Source organism: Papio anubis, chromosome 1, assembly GCF_008728515.1.
Source record: "Papio anubis isolate 15944 chromosome 1, Panubis1.0, whole genome shotgun sequence".
In the NCBI taxonomy this organism is placed as follows: Eukaryota; Metazoa; Chordata; class Mammalia; order Primates; family Cercopithecidae; genus Papio; species Papio anubis.
The window spans coordinates 125,620,289-125,636,185 of record NC_044976.1 but is presented as its reverse complement, the minus strand read 5'-3'; the positions used below and the strand labels follow the sequence as shown (position 1 = coordinate 125,636,185).

At 51.3% G+C, this 15,897-nt stretch overlaps 2 protein-coding genes across 3 annotated transcripts; both read right to left on the bottom strand.

The window, feature by feature from the left end:
• Positions 1-4,370: 4,370 nt before the first annotated feature.
• LENEP (lens epithelial protein) lies at positions 4,371-6,126 on the bottom strand. Its single transcript, XM_017947499.3, has one exon. The coding sequence runs from the start codon at positions 5,627-5,629 to the stop codon at positions 5,444-5,446; it is 186 nt and encodes a 61-aa protein (XP_017802988.1). The 5' UTR covers positions 5,630-6,126; the 3' UTR covers positions 4,371-5,443.
• FLAD1 (flavin adenine dinucleotide synthetase 1) lies at positions 6,126-15,235 on the bottom strand. Of its 2 annotated transcripts, none has more exons than XM_003892739.4 (8): positions 15,028-15,235; positions 14,324-14,548; positions 10,360-11,104; positions 9,508-9,655; positions 8,958-9,056; positions 8,687-8,876; positions 6,451-6,524; positions 6,126-6,335 (listed from the first exon to the last, which is right to left on the bottom strand). In XM_003892739.4, exons 2-8 carry the CDS (start codon positions 14,402-14,404, stop codon positions 6,200-6,202), a joined length of 1,473 nt encoding a protein of 490 aa, XP_003892788.1. In that variant the 5' UTR covers positions 14,405-14,548; positions 15,028-15,235; the 3' UTR covers positions 6,126-6,199. The 2 variants fall into 2 exon arrangements, with proteins under 2 accessions (XP_003892788.1, XP_009180713.1); XM_009182449.4 differs by having other exon boundaries at positions 14,761-15,197.
• Between the last annotated feature and the right edge of the window lie 662 nt (positions 15,236-15,897).

The window sequence follows — 15,897 nt, the reverse complement described above, 5'->3', positions numbered from 1 at the left end:
CCCCGGCTCCTCGAACCCAGCCAGCTAGGAGGTATGGTCGCTTCTTTGAAGCTGGGGTAGGCGAAAGGCTGAGGGCGAATGATGGAAAGGAACTGAGGCTGGAGAATGGCTGGAGGAACGCGTACGCTCCAAGGCTGGCGAACACTCTAGAGTCTGAGAGTAACTGAGAAAGTGGGTGGGGGAAAATAACTCACATGCAAGAGAGATGTAAATAGGATGTAAGTAAGAGCCTGCATGCCCATGCCGGGCGCGGTGGCTCTCGCCTGTAATCTCAGCACTTCGTGAGGCAGAGACGGGTGGAACACCTGAGGTCAGGAGTTGGAGACCAGCTTGACCAACATGGTGAAACCCCGTCTCTAGTAAAAATACAAAAATTAGCCAGTCGTGGTGGCACACGCCTGTAATCCGAGCTACTCGGGAGGCTGAAGCAGGAGAATTGCTTGAACCTGGGGGGGCGGAGGTCGCCATGAGCCAAGATCGCGCCATTGCACTCCAGTATGGGCAACAAGAGCGAAACTCCGTCTCAGAAAACAAAACAAAACAAAAAAAGCCTATGCCTTTGGGGGTAGGCCTGCGCTCTGGCTCTGTCAGTGAAATGATTGCCACATCCCCCTTTCTGCTGGCCTGTTGGTGGTGTTGGGAAAACGTGGGACACCCCCACCCACCCACGCCTCCCCACTGCCAGATTATTGCTGTGATATCCAGTTTATTGCCTGCCGCTTCTCAGACCCTTGGGCCGTGATCCCTCTTCTCCACCTGTTTCTCGCATGCCAACGAGGGTCCTGTATCCGATGTAATCCGCCGGGAATCCTGGATATCAGGCTTCTCCTCTTGCTCTTGTACTTGGGGGTCACATCCATCTGGTCCCTCTTGTCTCCATTCCTACTCCACCCATTCCCCCACCCCCTGTGACCATTAGAGGGCACCAGGGCACCAAGGGGTATGCGAGGTTTTAATGGCAAAGACCGCAATTACTTTTGCACCAACCTAATATCTTGTACCCTGTCTCCTTCACCTCCCTCCCACCTCACTCCACTTGAGTTCCTGAGGGAGTAGTTTGGACACTCAAAACCTGAGTTGCCCTAGTTGGGGAGAGATACTTGTGGGGGAACAGCCACAGAGTGGGCAGCCATGGGCCAGGAAAGATCTCTTGGCCTGTGTGGATTAGGTGAAAGGGCTGAGGCTGAAACCTCCAAATGGGCTGAGAACAGGGAGCTTAGGGCTGAGGTGGGAAGTGGCATGGAGTGGGTGCAGAGTGGGGTGGTGGTACCCTCCATGCTTTTGCTTGCATGGCCCTGCCTCCAGGCCACTTTGGCCACCATCTCCATGCAACAGCAGCTCAGAAGAGGAAGGCAGGCTCATTAGGAGAAGCAGTGAGTTGGTGATCTGAAAATCTGGGTTTGCTAAATGACTCCTTTACTGCAGTGTGCTGTGTATGTCCTTGGGTGAATCATTTCACCTCTTGGGCCTATTTCCTTCATGTTAACATGGGATAATTGCTGAAGTGGACTTCCGTGGCGCCCAAAGCACTCTGTATTGTGAAAAGGGCTCTCTGAATGGTATCTGAGGTTTCTGTTATTCTCCAGTCTTTACACTGTCAAAGCCCTCTTTCCCACTCACATTCTCCTTGGGCCACTGGCAGTCTCACTCCCCCTGCTGCTCTCTATCAGCCATCTCACCACAGGCCACAGCCCTGGACTCCGCCTTCCTCTACCCACCACTTCCCCAGTGGTCTCTGCCAGACTTCCCCTCCCCTGGCAAAGGCCCTTGAGCTCAGACCTCAGACTCCAGGATCCACCTCCAGGCACTGCCCCGCCTGGGGGGAGTGAGGCCTAAGAAAGGAAAAGAAGGCAGTAGGCCAGGGCCTGAGTCAGGGAAGGAAGGGCTGGAGCTGGCCAAATAGGGTACAGGCTCTGAGGGGGAAGAAGGAGCCCCAGATTCATGGGAAGGTAAATTCTGACTACTCCCATCACTGGGACCAGGTAAGAGCCTCTCAACGGACCAGCCAAGAGCACTAAGCTGCATTTTGTGGATGCCTAAAGAGATGCACTGAGGCCGGGCACGGTGGTTTATGCTTGTAATCCCAGCACACTGGGAGGCCAAGGTGGGAGGATCACTTGAAGTCAGGAGTTCGAGACCAGCCTGGCCAACATGGTGAAACCCTGTCTCTACTAAAAATATCGAAATTGGCTGGGCGTGGTGGCTCACGCCTGTAATCCCAGCACTCTGGGAGGCCAAGGTGGGTAGATCAGGAGGTCAGGAGATCAAGACCGTCCTAGCTAACACGGTGAAACCCCATCTCTACTAAAAATACAAAAAATTAGCCAGGCGTGGGGGCGGGCACCTGTAGTCCCAGCTACTCAGGAGGCTGAGGCAGGAGAATGGCGTGAACCCGGGAGGCGGAGCTTGCAGTGAGCTGAGATCGTGCCCCTGCACTCCAGCCTGGGTGACAGAGCGAGACTCCATCTCAAAAAAAAAAAAAATAATTGAAATTAGCAGGACATGGTGGTGCACTCCTGTAATCCCAGCTACTCAGGAGGCTGACATAGGAAAATCACTTGAACCCGGGAGACGGAGGTTGCAGTGAGCTGAGGTTGCACCATTGAACTCCAGCCTGGGTGCCAGAGTAAGAATCTGTCTCAAAAAAAAAAAAAAAAAAAAAAAAGATGCACTGACCTGCCAGGGATAAGAAATAAGCTCAAGTTGGAGTACTGTAGAGACTAGGCTGCTGTAAAAAAGAATGGACAAGTTCTCCATGTGTTGATATGGGATCCTGAATCCTGTCCAAGGTTTATCAAAGGAAAAGAAGCAAAGTGCAGAACAATGTGGAGAGTATGTTAACTAACTAGGAAGAGTAATATATCCAGAATCCAGCCACCCCTCACTACTGCTTTTGCTATAAACCTGGTCTGAGACCACCAACGTGTCTGGCCTATATTGTGCCATTACCTCCTAATAGGTCACTCGTATTCTACCTTTGCTTCCCTGAAGTCTGTTCTCAACACAGCAGCCAGCTTGAGCCTTTTAAGTAAAAAAACCCATTTCATGCTCAACATCCTGCAATAGTTCCTCATTTCACTCAGCATAAAAGCTCAAATTCTTAGGCTCTCTATGACCCATTCCCAACACCAGCTCGATTTCCACTTTTTTTTTCCGATAGTGCCTATCATCTAATAACATATACATACTTTAAAAAATGTTTCTAGTTTGTCCTGTCCGCCCCCTAAAATGTAAGCTTCACAAGTACAAGGATCTGTTTTGTTCACTGCTGTATCCAAAGACCCACACTGATATAAGTATACACTGAAAAACTCAATATTTGTAGAATGAATGAAGATGCAGTCTATGCATAGACTGGAATGTTCTCCAAGAAACTGGTAACCATGGTTGCCTCCAGGGGCAGCACTAAGGGACTGGGGGATAGACCAGGAGACTTTTAACTATTAGAGTTCTCTTTTTTTTTTTAAGACGAAGTCTTGCTCTGTCACCCAGGCTGGAGTGCACTGGTACAATCTTGGCTCACTGCAACCTCCACCTCCCGGATCTAAGCTCATTCTCCTGCCTCAGCCTCCGTGCTGACTACAGGCATGCGCCCTCACGTCTGGCTAATTTTTTTTTTTTTTTGGTATTTTTAGTAGAGATGGGGTTTCACCATGTTGGCCAGGCTTGGTCTCAAACTCCTGACCTCAAGTGATCCACCACTAGCTCTTCAAGTGCTGGGAGAGCCACCGCACTCCAGCCCCAGGTTCTTTTTTTTTTTTTTTTTTTTGAGATGGAGTTTCACTCTTGTCCCCTAGGCTGGAGGGCAGTGGCATGATCTTGGCTCACTGCAACCTCTGCCTCCCGGGTTCAAGTGATTCTCCTGCCTCAGCCTCCCAAGTAGCTGGGATTACAGGCACTCACCACCTTGCCCAGCTGATTATTTTTAGTAGAGATGCGGTTTCACCATGTTGGCCAGGCTGGTCTGGAACTCCTGACCTCAGGTGATCTGCCTGCCTCTGCTTCCCAAAGTGCTGGGATTACAGGTGTGAGCCATCGTACCCAGCCTGGCCTAAAGTTCTTTACTGTAGGCATATATCACCTTTACAAAAAGAACCTAGAAAAAAAAAACAAAAAAAACCAAGAGTTAACTAACAAGAAGGCTGAGGAAGAGCTGGTCCCAGGCAGGGAGGAAGAGGGCCCTATCTACCGTAATCTCCAGGCCAGTGCCCCAAGTGACAAAGGGCTGGGGGATGAAAACTGAGCCCTAAGAGGGGACAGAGAATGCTGGGTGGGGATCCCAGGGAAATACTGAGCAGTCCCATGGCTGGCTCTGAGGTGTGGGGGCTGTGGGTGGGCGCATCAGTAAGCATAAGCGCCCCATGAGCAGGATGACGCACGTGGCTGATGCGCCTCCACCACCGGAGCAACTCCTGGAAAATGCCAGCTGTGGCTACCAAGAGGAAGTCAAGAGCCAATTCTGCTCAATCTAGCTGCTTATGTCCTGATAGGGCTGTGCCATGATAAGCCTGGGGGACCCATGTGGCCACACAGGTGCCTTTCTCTTGTAGCTTTGTATGTGAGCTGGGAGCTCTTGTAGCTCATGCGGTTCCACTTCCTTCAGGAGCTGGGGACTAGCCTCAGCTTAGTGCTTTCCCCAAGATCCTCAGAAGCAGGAAGCTGCCTGGGCAGGTCTTCTATTTGGGAAAGGGCTGGGTCCTCTGGGTTTCCATACACCCTTGGCCTCACAGATGAAGACCCTACTCAAGCTGGGTCCCCTCCTTACCCACAGATTGAGAGGAACCTGGACTGTCTTCCACCCTGCCCACTCAGGAACCTGGCTTTCAATCTTGGTTCTATTCAGGACAAGCTCCTTCCCTCCCTGGTCTGCACCCTGGCTCTCAGACCCTTCTAGTGCTGACTTTTTCTGATTCCCCTTTAGACATTTAGAATCTTGGGCCTCAAAGCCTGTGGATTATATTTATAATTCAGTGATTCTCAGTTATCTTAGGAGACAGTCCATTCTTGGTACTATGAGAGTATAGTAAGATCAACCATCTGAGCTGGTGGGCCCACTGTGCCAAGCTTGGAGGAGTGCCAGGTCTTGCCACAATCTTACTGGGGTCCTAGCCAGATCAGTCCAAGCTCCTGCCCACCAGAGGTTCCCCAGAGGCAGGGGTTGGGAATGGAGGAGGCTCAGAGATGAGGCAGGTCCGCCAGATGACACAGCTCAAAGCAGGATCCACACTTCACTCTTTACTCATTGTTTATGGCCCATCCTTGGTCAAGCACAGCTGGCCCCAGGAGTCTTGATGGCAATTGGGCTGGGGGCTAAAGAGAATGAGAAGCTGAGGCAAGCTCTGCCACAGAAGCTGCAGCTATGCCTCCTGTTTACTCTATCCTGCCCACCTGAGCGATGCCAGCCATGGTGCTGGTGGGGAGAGGAGGCAGTTCCCTGCCACCATTAATCCAGCAGTTCCTTGATACACCAGCAGCAGAGGAGGATGTAGGCGACTTCCTTCAGGGTCCGCTGGAAGCCCTCCCACCCTGTGCCCATCTTAATGACAGGCACCCGCAGCCCAGTGTCTTGAGGGGCCCCTCCGAGGAAGAAAGGTAGGGTTTGGGCTAGGGGCTGTGTCCGGGGCTGCATGTGGGCAGCAGTTCTGAGGAAGGGTGTGGGAGCTGCCTCTAGTGCCTTTTATCAACACTGTCCCCACCCCCTTCAGCCTCATGACTACAGAGACAAAGGATCCAGGGTTTAGCAAAGGGAAGGTTCTAGGCCTGGGAACAGGCTGAGTCAGCCCCTCTAGACAGGGATGGGAGGGTGGGGTTAGTGGGAGGGAGGGCCTGGCCACTCCATCTTTCATCCTCCACAACTAGGCCAAGGCAGCTTCCCCTCTTCCAGCCAGGGTATTGCCTTGCCTGATTGCCCTTTTCCCAGTGGTTGGCACAACTCCTGCTTCTGCCCTCTGGTGGGCTCCTGCTGAGGCTGACATTGAGAACCATCAGTGAGAGCTCCTTTCCAGCCTGTTCTGCCCTGCCCCTGGGCCCCTTAAAGTGAGCACAGCCAGTCAGAGCTGGCAGCATTTGACCCAATTCTGCTTCTCCCATCCTCTGGAGCAGGAAGACACAGCTAGAGCAACAGGCACAGTGACAGGCATGGTTTATTGCCAGGTTATACCCTAGAACAGTGTCCTTCCCTCCCTCCTAGGGTGGGAGGTCATGTGCGGGAGTTTCGCTCCTCTTCTTCGTTCTCCAGTAGGTAGGCTGGACGGTATGTGGGGTGTCCTCCTGGGCTCAGGCACTTCAAAGCCGGGTTCCGCACGGTATTCTCCCGACTCCCCAGTGATGTGTATCTGGAGCAGGGAGGGTAGAGGGCAAGTATGTGGTAGGGTGTGCAATCCTACTGGCCCTCCCTATTCCAGCACCCTAAAAACTCCCTTACCCATTCCTTTCCCCTAATACCCTTACCCTCGGTCATACAGGATACAGTATGGGACAAACAGCTGACGCAGAAAGTCCCAGATGTCTCTGTAGGTCCAGTCCTGGGAGGTCAGAGTAATAGAATAGTCACAAATGCTCCCCTCTCCCACTTCTACCCCTGCTGTCCTGGGAAGGGGCCCATCGATGGCTCTTCTGCTCCCTTGGCCTCTGAAGGAGGGCTTGCTATCTGATTCTCTGGTATAGCTTGCTCTATGTATGCAAAGAGAAAGATAAGGACTTCATCTCCACTCTCTGCTTTCCATTCCTGAACCACCCTCTACTGCAAGGGTGGAGCTCCAGGAGGACAGGCAGAGACCATGTCTGTCTATTTATTTATTTTTTGAGACGGAGTTTTGCTCTGTCGCCCAGGCTGGGGTGCAGTGGCGCGATCTCGGCTCACTGCAACCTCTGCCTCCCGGGTTCATGCCATTCTCCTGCCTCAGCCTCCTGAGTAGCTGGGACTACAGGCGCCAGCCACCACGCCTGGTTAATTTTTTGTATTTTTAGTAGAGACGGGGTTTCACCATGTTAGCCAGGATGGTCTCGATCTCCTGACTTCATGATCCGCCTCCCAAAGTGCTGGGATTACAGGCATGAGCCACTGTGCCCCGCCCGATTTTTTTTTTTTTTTTTTTTAAAGACAAGGTCTTTTCTGTTGCCCAGGCTGGAGTGCACTGGCATGATCATGGCTCACTGCAGCCTTGACTTCCCTGGCTCAAGCGATCTTCCTGCCTCAGCCTGAGTAGCTGGGACTACAGGCATTGATTAGCCCACCTTGGCCTCCCAAAGTGCTGGAATTACAGGTGTGAGCCACTATGCCTGGCCAGAACTTTCTGTGGTGATGGAAATGTTCTATATCTCTACTGTCTAATATGGTGGTCATTTGAAATGTGGCTAGTACAAATACTAAAGTACTGTATTTTTTTTTGGACGGAGTCTCACTCTGTTGCCTAGGCTAGAGTATAGTGGTGCCATCTAGGCTCACTGCAATCTCTGCCTCCCAGGCTCAAGTGATTCTCCTACCTCAGCCTCCTAAGTAGCTGGGATTACAGGTGCCTGCCACCATGTCCCGCTAATTTTTGTATTTTTAGTAGAGACGGGGTTTCATCATCTTGGTCAGGCTGGTCTCGATCTCCTGACCTCAGGCGATCCACCTGCCTCAGCCTCCCAAAGTGCAGGGATTACAGGTGTGAGCCACTATGCCCGGCCTGCATTTTTTTTTTTTTTTTTTGAGATAGAGAGCCTTGCTCTGTTGCCCAAGCTGGAGTGCAGTGGTGCGATCTCAGCTCACTGCAACCTCCGCCTCCTAGGTTCAAGCAATTCTCCTGCCTTAGCCTCCCGAGTAGCTAGGACTACAGGTGCATGCCACCATGCCTGGCTTTTTTTTTTTTTTTTTTTGAGACAGAGTCTTGCTCTGTTGCCCAGGCTGGAGTGCAGTGGTGTGACCTCAGCTCACTGCAAGCTCTGCCTCCCAGGTTCACGCCATTCTCCTGCCTCAGTCTCCTGAGTAGCTGGGACTACAGGTGCCCGCCACCACGCACAACTAATTTTTTCTATTTTTAGTAGAGACAGGGTTTCACCCTGTTAGCCAAGATGGTCTCGATCTCCTGACCTCGTGATCCGCCTGCCTCGGCCTCCCAAAGTGCTGGGATTATATGTGTGAGCCACCGCACCTGGCCACGCCTGGCTAATTTTTTGTATTTTTAGTAGAGATGGGGTTTCACCATGTTGGCCAGGCTGTCTCGAACTCCTGGCCTCAAGTGATCCGCCCACCTCAGACTCTCAAAGTGCTGAGATTACAGGCATAAGCCACGCGCCCAGCCAGAACTGAATTTTTAATTGTACTTAATTTGAAAAATTGAGGTATCCACATGCTGTCAAATTCATCCTTTTAAAGTATATAATTCAGTGGTTTTTAGTCATAAGTATTTCATTCTAATTAATTAAAATTTAAGTATAAATAAATAATTAGTGGCTATATTAGACAGCACAGGTCTAAGTCACTATTCTGTCCACAGTAGGAAGCACAATGCCTGCTATTGAATTTGGGCTCAATAAATATTAGTCAAAAGGATGAATGAACAGATAGCACTGCCTCACTTGGATGATGAGGCCCCTTCATCCAGGTTCCAGGCTCTAGCCTCCCCACTACTACAAGTGAGCTAGGGTGCAGTGACTGATGGGGCACGTGAGACTGAAGGCGATCAACCCTCTTCCCCATTACCAGCAGTGGGTTGATGCGCATGAACACAGGCCAGCCTGGGTCAGTGGGGCTGAAAGGGCAGAGGCTACAGGAGTAGGGGTCAGTCCGGCGGGTGCCCATCAGGACAGCCTCCAGCTGGGGGTGCCGTGCCTGCAGTTCACCCAGGGCCTGCTTCATGCTGCCCTCAGCTTCCAACATCTGCAGATTATACCTTAGGAAGAAACAGAAGTAGGGGTCGGGAGTGGGCTCTGTCAAGCTTCTCTTGGAGCCCAAACCTCCAGGCCCCTAGTACCTCTTGATAGTATCCTGTAGAAATTGTTCCAGCTCAGGGAAAGGGGAGATGCTGCGGATATACAGGATCTGGAGGGGGTTTGGAACATCAGGTAATTTCCTGCGGAGGGGGAAGAATCCACAGGCTTGCCAGCATGGACAGGGAAATGGCTCTCCTGAAACAGCTCACTGTTCTCTTTGGCCCCTGGAATAGACTCCCACCCCTTCTCCCTTTTCCTTGTCCTTTCTGTCCATTAGACCCACTTCCTCTGGGAAGCCCACTCTGACCTTTCACCTCTCAAATCTAAGCACGCATCCCTGGTTCAGGTATGTAAATCTTCCATCTCCCCAGTGGACTGTGACCTCCCTGTGGTCAGGGATAGTGGCCTGCACATCCATACACAAGGCCAGGCACATATCATATGCTCAATATGGTGGGAGAATGGAACTGAGAGGTCACCAAGACTATCTCCCTCTTGAACTCCACCTATACACCCCCTCTCCCCTTGCTTTCTGGGATGTGGAACTGGAGAAACAGATCAGGGGTCTTGTCTCCCAGGGGGCAGGCTCACCTCTGCACAGCTGCATGGAAGAGGTGCAGGAGGGCGGTGCAGTCTTTGCCCCCGTTGAAGCCCACACAGAGCTGGGTGAGGCTGTACTGAGCCAGGGCAGTCTCAATGGTCTGTAGGGCACCTGCCACCTTTTCCCCCAGAGAAGACCCTGCCAAGCAGGCAGGGAAGAGGGCATCAGATGGACACATATGGCTATCAAAGGGGAGTGAAGGCATGCTGCCCTTGCTTAAACCCTTCGATATCTTCCCAATTGTCCGAGGATAAAGTCCAAACTCCTTCATGCTGCTCACTAGGCCCTGCAGAGTTGGCCCCTGACCTGCCATCTGCCACCCAGCCACACCTCACGGTAGCCTCAGTGTCATTCCTCCGTAGCAGGGGGCATGGGGTGTGGGCTTCCTTCCATTCCTCTAAACCCCATGCTGCTTCCTTGCAGGCCATCATTCATACTATTGGCTCTTGCCCACCTACTAGACCAAATCCTCCTTATCGCTCAGTTTATGTCACTTTGCCTTCTCTGACCCCAGATCAAGGCTGATCTCCCTGTTGTGGGAGATCACTCCCTTCATCACCCCATGCAGGATCACCTGTTTAATGTCCATCTTTCTTGTTAAAACACTCGTCCACAAGAGCAGGGCATACATTATCTTTTTGGGCTATATCCCCAACACCTAGCACAGTGCTGATGAAAGTAGGTACTCAATCAACGTTTATTGGAAGAATAATGAATTAACAGAAGCTATCTTCTGCCCTCTCTGGGATTTGCAGGAAGCACCCAACAGCCCCTGCATTACTGAGATCTGGGGTGGCACCAATGGCTTTGGGCATACTGCCCCTCCTCCATAAGGTCCCTACCTGATTCAGCGAGTTTGTATACAGCCTCACTGGCCTGCTCCACGGCGTTGGGCATGTAGGGGACCAGCGATCCCTGGGGCAAACGGGCAGTCAGGTAGGCCAGGCATTCCTCCAGGGGTCCTTCTTCCTCTGAGTCTAGAGTCAGCTTCACCTGATAGTAGTTGCTGCCCCAGTCAGGGTAGGAACCCAGGCCAAGCCTACGTCCAAAGTGGGCCTGGGCCTCAGCCAGAATGGGGGCAATGGAGGCTTCATCAGCAGCCACATACAGCTCCTTTGAGTGGAACTGAACAGCTGGGTTTTGGAACAGTCCCTTCAGCCCCTCCAGCACCCGCTGCAGCAGCTCTGGAATGCCTGGGAAGAGGTAGACATTTCGGACGGAGACCAGTGGGAATCTGAAGGGATGACCAGTGCGAGGATCTGTGCCGTAATGCAGGCGGGCAGAGGAGGGCACCAATGACAGCTTCTCCCAGCCTTCTCCTCCTAGGGCTTTGGTGGCTGCTTCCAGCTCAGGGTGTGGCTTCAGCTCATCCCCAAAGGCCCGTGCCACTGCCTCAAAGGTCACATCATCATGAGTGGGGCCGATGCCCCCTGCTGTGAGGACATGGGTGAAGCGGTTGGAGAAAGAGGTGACCTCAGCTGCAATGGTGGCTACCTCATCAGGTACAACTGAGACTCGGCAAACCTGGACCCCTAGGGAGCGCAGTGTCCGGCACAGAAAGAAGGTGTTGGTGTCCTGAGTGTGTCCCTGGGGGTTGAAGGGGAGGATGAGGCCGTCAGTACTGTAGGGATGAAGGGCAGGGGGTTGGAGATGATGGCTGCATCCACCTGATGATGCAGTGCTCTGCTCTTTGAAGGACACCACCTCAGGCTGCTGAGGGGCCTGGACTGGACACAAGAGTGGGAAAATCCATTTGTTTGTTTTTAAAGCTGGGTCTCTGTCACCCAGGCTGGAGTATAGTGGCTCAATCACAACTCACTGCAGCCTCAACCTCCTGGGCTCAAGGGCCACCTCAGCCTTCCGAGTAGCTGAGACTACAGGTGCGTGCCACCACACTCAGCTCATTTTAATTTTTTTTTGTGGAAATGGGGTCTTGCCATGTTGCCCAGGCTGGTGTTGAATTCTTGGTCTCAAGTGATCCTCCCGCCTCAGCCTCCCAAAGTGCTGGAATTACAGGTGGGAGCCACCACGCCTGGCCTGCTTTCTTCTTTCTGTCCCCACTGCCACCAAGCAGGTCCTTAGCACCTTTCACCTGGACAATGGCAACAGCTTCCTGGCCAGGCTTCCAGCCTCCAGCCACAGTGCTCTGCTCTGTCTCCTCAGTAACCTTTATTAATGCGTCACTGTGATTGCATCACTCTTGGACTTAAAAGCCATTTGTTGTTTCCAAATGTATACAGAATAAAGTTCAAATTCCTTTGCAGAGTATTTGGGGCTGTCTGTGGCGTACACCCTATCTTCTTTTCCAGCCCCATCTCCCTCTAATTGTCTACAATGGGTTTAGTGGTTAAGGGTTTGTGTTCTGATGGCCGGGCGTGATGGCTTGCTTGAGCTCAGAAGTTCAAGACCAACTGGCACAATATGGTAAAACCCCATCTCTACAAAGAAATATAAAAACTAGCCGGGCGTGGTGGCACATGCCTGTAGTCCCAGCTACTTGGGAGGCTGAAGTGGGTGGACTGCTTCAGCCCGGGAGGCAGAGACTGCAGTGAGCTGAGATCGTGCCACTGTACTCCAGCCTGGGTGACAGGGACCCTTGTCACCAAAGAAAAAAAAAGGGTCTGTGTTTTGGAGTAAGAGATTATCAGGCATTAGGCTGGAATCCCATCTCTACAACTTCCTAGGTATGTAACCCTGGGCAGGTTTCTCAACCTCTCTGACCCTCAGTTTAATCATTAATTGGGCTTTTTTGCTGACCAGGTGTGGTGGCTCATGCCTGTAATCCCAGCATTTTGGGAGGCTGAGGTGGGAGGACTGCTTGAGCCTAGGAGTTCGAGACCAGCCTGGGCAACATGGTGAAACCCTGTCTCTACACAAAAATACAAAAAATTAGCTCTAGCCTGGGTGACAGTGAGATTTTGTCTCAAAAAAAAAAAAAAAAAAAAGGCTGGGCAAGATGGCTTATGCCTGTAAACCCATCACTTTGGGAGGCTGAGGTGGGAGAATTGCTTGAGGCTGGCCTGTTTAACATTGTGAGAACCCCGTTTATAAAACAAACACACACAGAAAAATAAAATTTTAAAAAAGAAAAAAAGTGCCAACTTCGTAGGGTTGTTGTGAAGATTAGTAAAATCACATATATGTGATGTATAGCACACTGCCAGGCTCTAGTAGGCACTTAAAATATAAGGGTCATCACCCTGGCCAAAATGGTGAAATCCTGTCTCTACTAAAAATACAAAAATTAGACAGGCATGGTGGCAGGTGCCTGTAATCTCAGCTACTTGGGAGGCTGAGGTGAGAGAACTGCTTGAACCTAGGAGGCAGAGGTTGCAGTGAGCAACCATTTGCACTCCAGCCTCAGCAACAGGAGCGAAACTCTGTCTCACACACATACACACACATACAAAAATAAAAATAGGGGGTCAGGGCTGGGTGTGGTGGCTCACGCCTGTAATCCCAACATTTTGGGAGGCTGAGGTGGGTGGATCACTTGAGGTCAGGAGTTCAAGACCAGCCATGGCGAAACCCTGTCCATCCCTACCAAAAATTAAAAAAAAAAAAAAAAAAAAAAAGGGTCTATTAAGGCTGAGTGCAGTAGCTCATGCCTGTCATCCCAACTACTCGGGTGGCTGAGGCATGAGAACTGCTTGAACACGAGAGGTAGAGGTGCAGTCAGCTGAGATTCCACCAATGCACTCCAGCCTGGGCAACAGAGTGAGACGCTATTTTTTTTTTTTTTTTTTTGAGACGGAGTCTCGCTCTATCACCCAGGCTGGAGTGCAGTGGCCGGACCTCAGCTCACTGCAAGCTCCGCCTCCCGGGTTTACGCCATTCTCCTGCCTCAGCCTCCCGAGTAGCTGGGACTACAGGCGCCCGCCACCTCGCCCGGCTAGTTTTTTGTATTTTTTAGTAGAGACGGGGTTTCACCGTGTCAGCCAGGATGGTCTCGATCTCCTGACCTCGTGATCCGCCCGTCTCGGCCTCCCAAAGTGCTGGGATTACAGGCTTGAGCCACCGCGCCCGGCCCGAGACACTATCTTAAAAAAAAAAAAAAAAAGACAAATTTACAAAGAATATTTAAAAAGATTACTATTAAAACTTGACATTTGGCCAAGCTCGGCGGTTCATGCCTATAATCCCAGCACTTTGGGAGGACGAGGTGTGGGAGGATCACTTGAGCCCAGGAGTTTGAGACCAGCCTGGGCAACACAGTGAGACCCTGTTTCTGCAAAAAAATAAAAATAAATTAGCCAGGTGTGGTAGCTAACACCTGTAGTCACAGCAACTTCAGAGGCTGAGGCAGGAGGACTGCTTGAGCCTGGAAATGGAGGCTTCAGTGAGCTGTGACTGTGCCACTGCATTCCAGCCTAGCTGACAGAGCAAAATCCTGTCTCAAAAATAAAAAAACCCTTGTCATCCTTGAGTCATTTCCAAAAAGGCTGAGTAAAACTCTTAAATATACAATACATACACCTGTACCTCCTCTACTCAAGGGGCTTCCTGTCATTGTTGTGTAGCCCCTCTGCCCTCTACCATACTGCTTGGTAAATTGCAATGACCTTTTTATTTTTCTTCAATCAGCTCTCAGGTTGAAAAATTGTAGGGACGTTGCTACAAGTTTTTCAGTAGAGTAATTCAAAGAATGAGGGTTAATTTTCCTTCAGTATGCTGGATCCACTCCAGGATCCTACTGCAGCAAGGAGGCTCCCACCCTGTCTCATTTCCCTCCATGGAGGGATGTGCAGCAGGCCCTTAAGGACAAGAGAACGCGGCGCCCTCCCCCCTTTTCTGTCCCAGACACACCTTAAGGATCTCATCTCCAACAATGATGATGCCAGCCGTCACGCTGCGCCCCGGGGAAAGTTCAGAGGCCCTAGATGTCATGGTCCTGCCTTCTCTGCCCCTCTGCAAGGCCCTCCAGTAGCCACCCAGACCCCCAAATAGGGGTCGCAAGCACAGGCGGCCCGCCAGGTCTACAGGGCACTGGGGGCCATAGCCTGGGAACAGGGGATCCTGGGTCGAGGGAACCTGGAGAAGCCAGAAAGGACAATGGGGGAGAGCAGGCGTGCACGTTCCTCCTTAGAGGAAGACCCTAGTCTTCTCTAACCAGATCCTTGACAAGCGACTCCTTTATTCCTGCTTCTTTAATAAACGTGTTCCCCAATCCCAACCCATGCCCTTTTAAATGTCTTCTAAGCTTAACTGTAGTCTTAAAAACTCCTTCTCTCTTGAGAACCTACCGCTTTAAGTGTCTTCCGTTTGCTGAGCTGGTCTCCTCAAGTGTCTGCTCTATCTTGGACATCTGTATCCTTTTGAATGTCTCTTCGGGGCATCTGCCCCTTTAAATGTCTACGTTATCCTGGGCCTTGGCCCTTTTCAATGCATTCGCTCTCTCCACCCCGGACCAAAATCCCGTCTCTTTCTACTTCAGGCTTCTGCACCCTTTCTAGCCCTGAATCCCTTGTCCCCACCAAGCTTCAGATTACTGAGGGCTCCTAGGCTCTCACCTGCCTGTTCTGCCCCTTCACCGGGTCTTTCCCTTGTTCCTTTCCTCATGTCCCGGGGCAGCTTCCGTACTTAAAGTCCCGCCTTATTCACACTTAGCTGACATTGAGTGGTGATTTTGGCTGTCGCTTAGACTCTTCCAGGGTCCCATTGGTGGATTCAACTGTCGCTCTCAGGTTTTAGCCAGTGGGTGAGAGCAGGGCCTGATTGTTATAGGCGACAATCACGTGGCCACCCCTCGCCCGGAAATACGGGGGCCGGACCTTAGCCCACGGTCGGGGGCGGGACCTCAGGAGTTTAGGGCGCGAAAGGAGCAGTGGTTGGAGGTGATGTAAGGTCCTAGGGGTGTTTCTGGTGCTGGATTCAAATTATTGTTATGCATATGTTGCTTTGTTTTATTTAATGGGTCAATTAGCCATGGTTTAAGCTATTTTCATTCACTGTGACTCTAACACTAGGCTAAGGGCTTTTACTGGAGTGAGCAAGGATCTTACTTTGTAGCAGAAGTTGGAGGGACACGGAGAAGATTATCACCATTGTCTGTCGGGTATGAAGACTCTGGAGTAGGTGAGCTTTTGGTGTGTGGAACCTTAACTTATCTCTAGTATAATAGACAAAACTAATTACTTAAACCTCTTTGACAAGAAAGAGTCCCAAAACCCTCTCTTCCTCCACCTTGCTCCAGATGGTGCTTAGTTCAAATGACACCTTTCCCAGTTACTGGTCTTGTAGGTGCAAACGAGGCAGCGAATAGGGAGTGCCTTACATGTTTACTCTGGATCCTCACATCATCCGAGCTTACCCCCATTTCAGTTGCCTTTGGCCCAAACGTGCATCTTAAACTTTTTTCCAGTAATAATCTGGGGATCTTC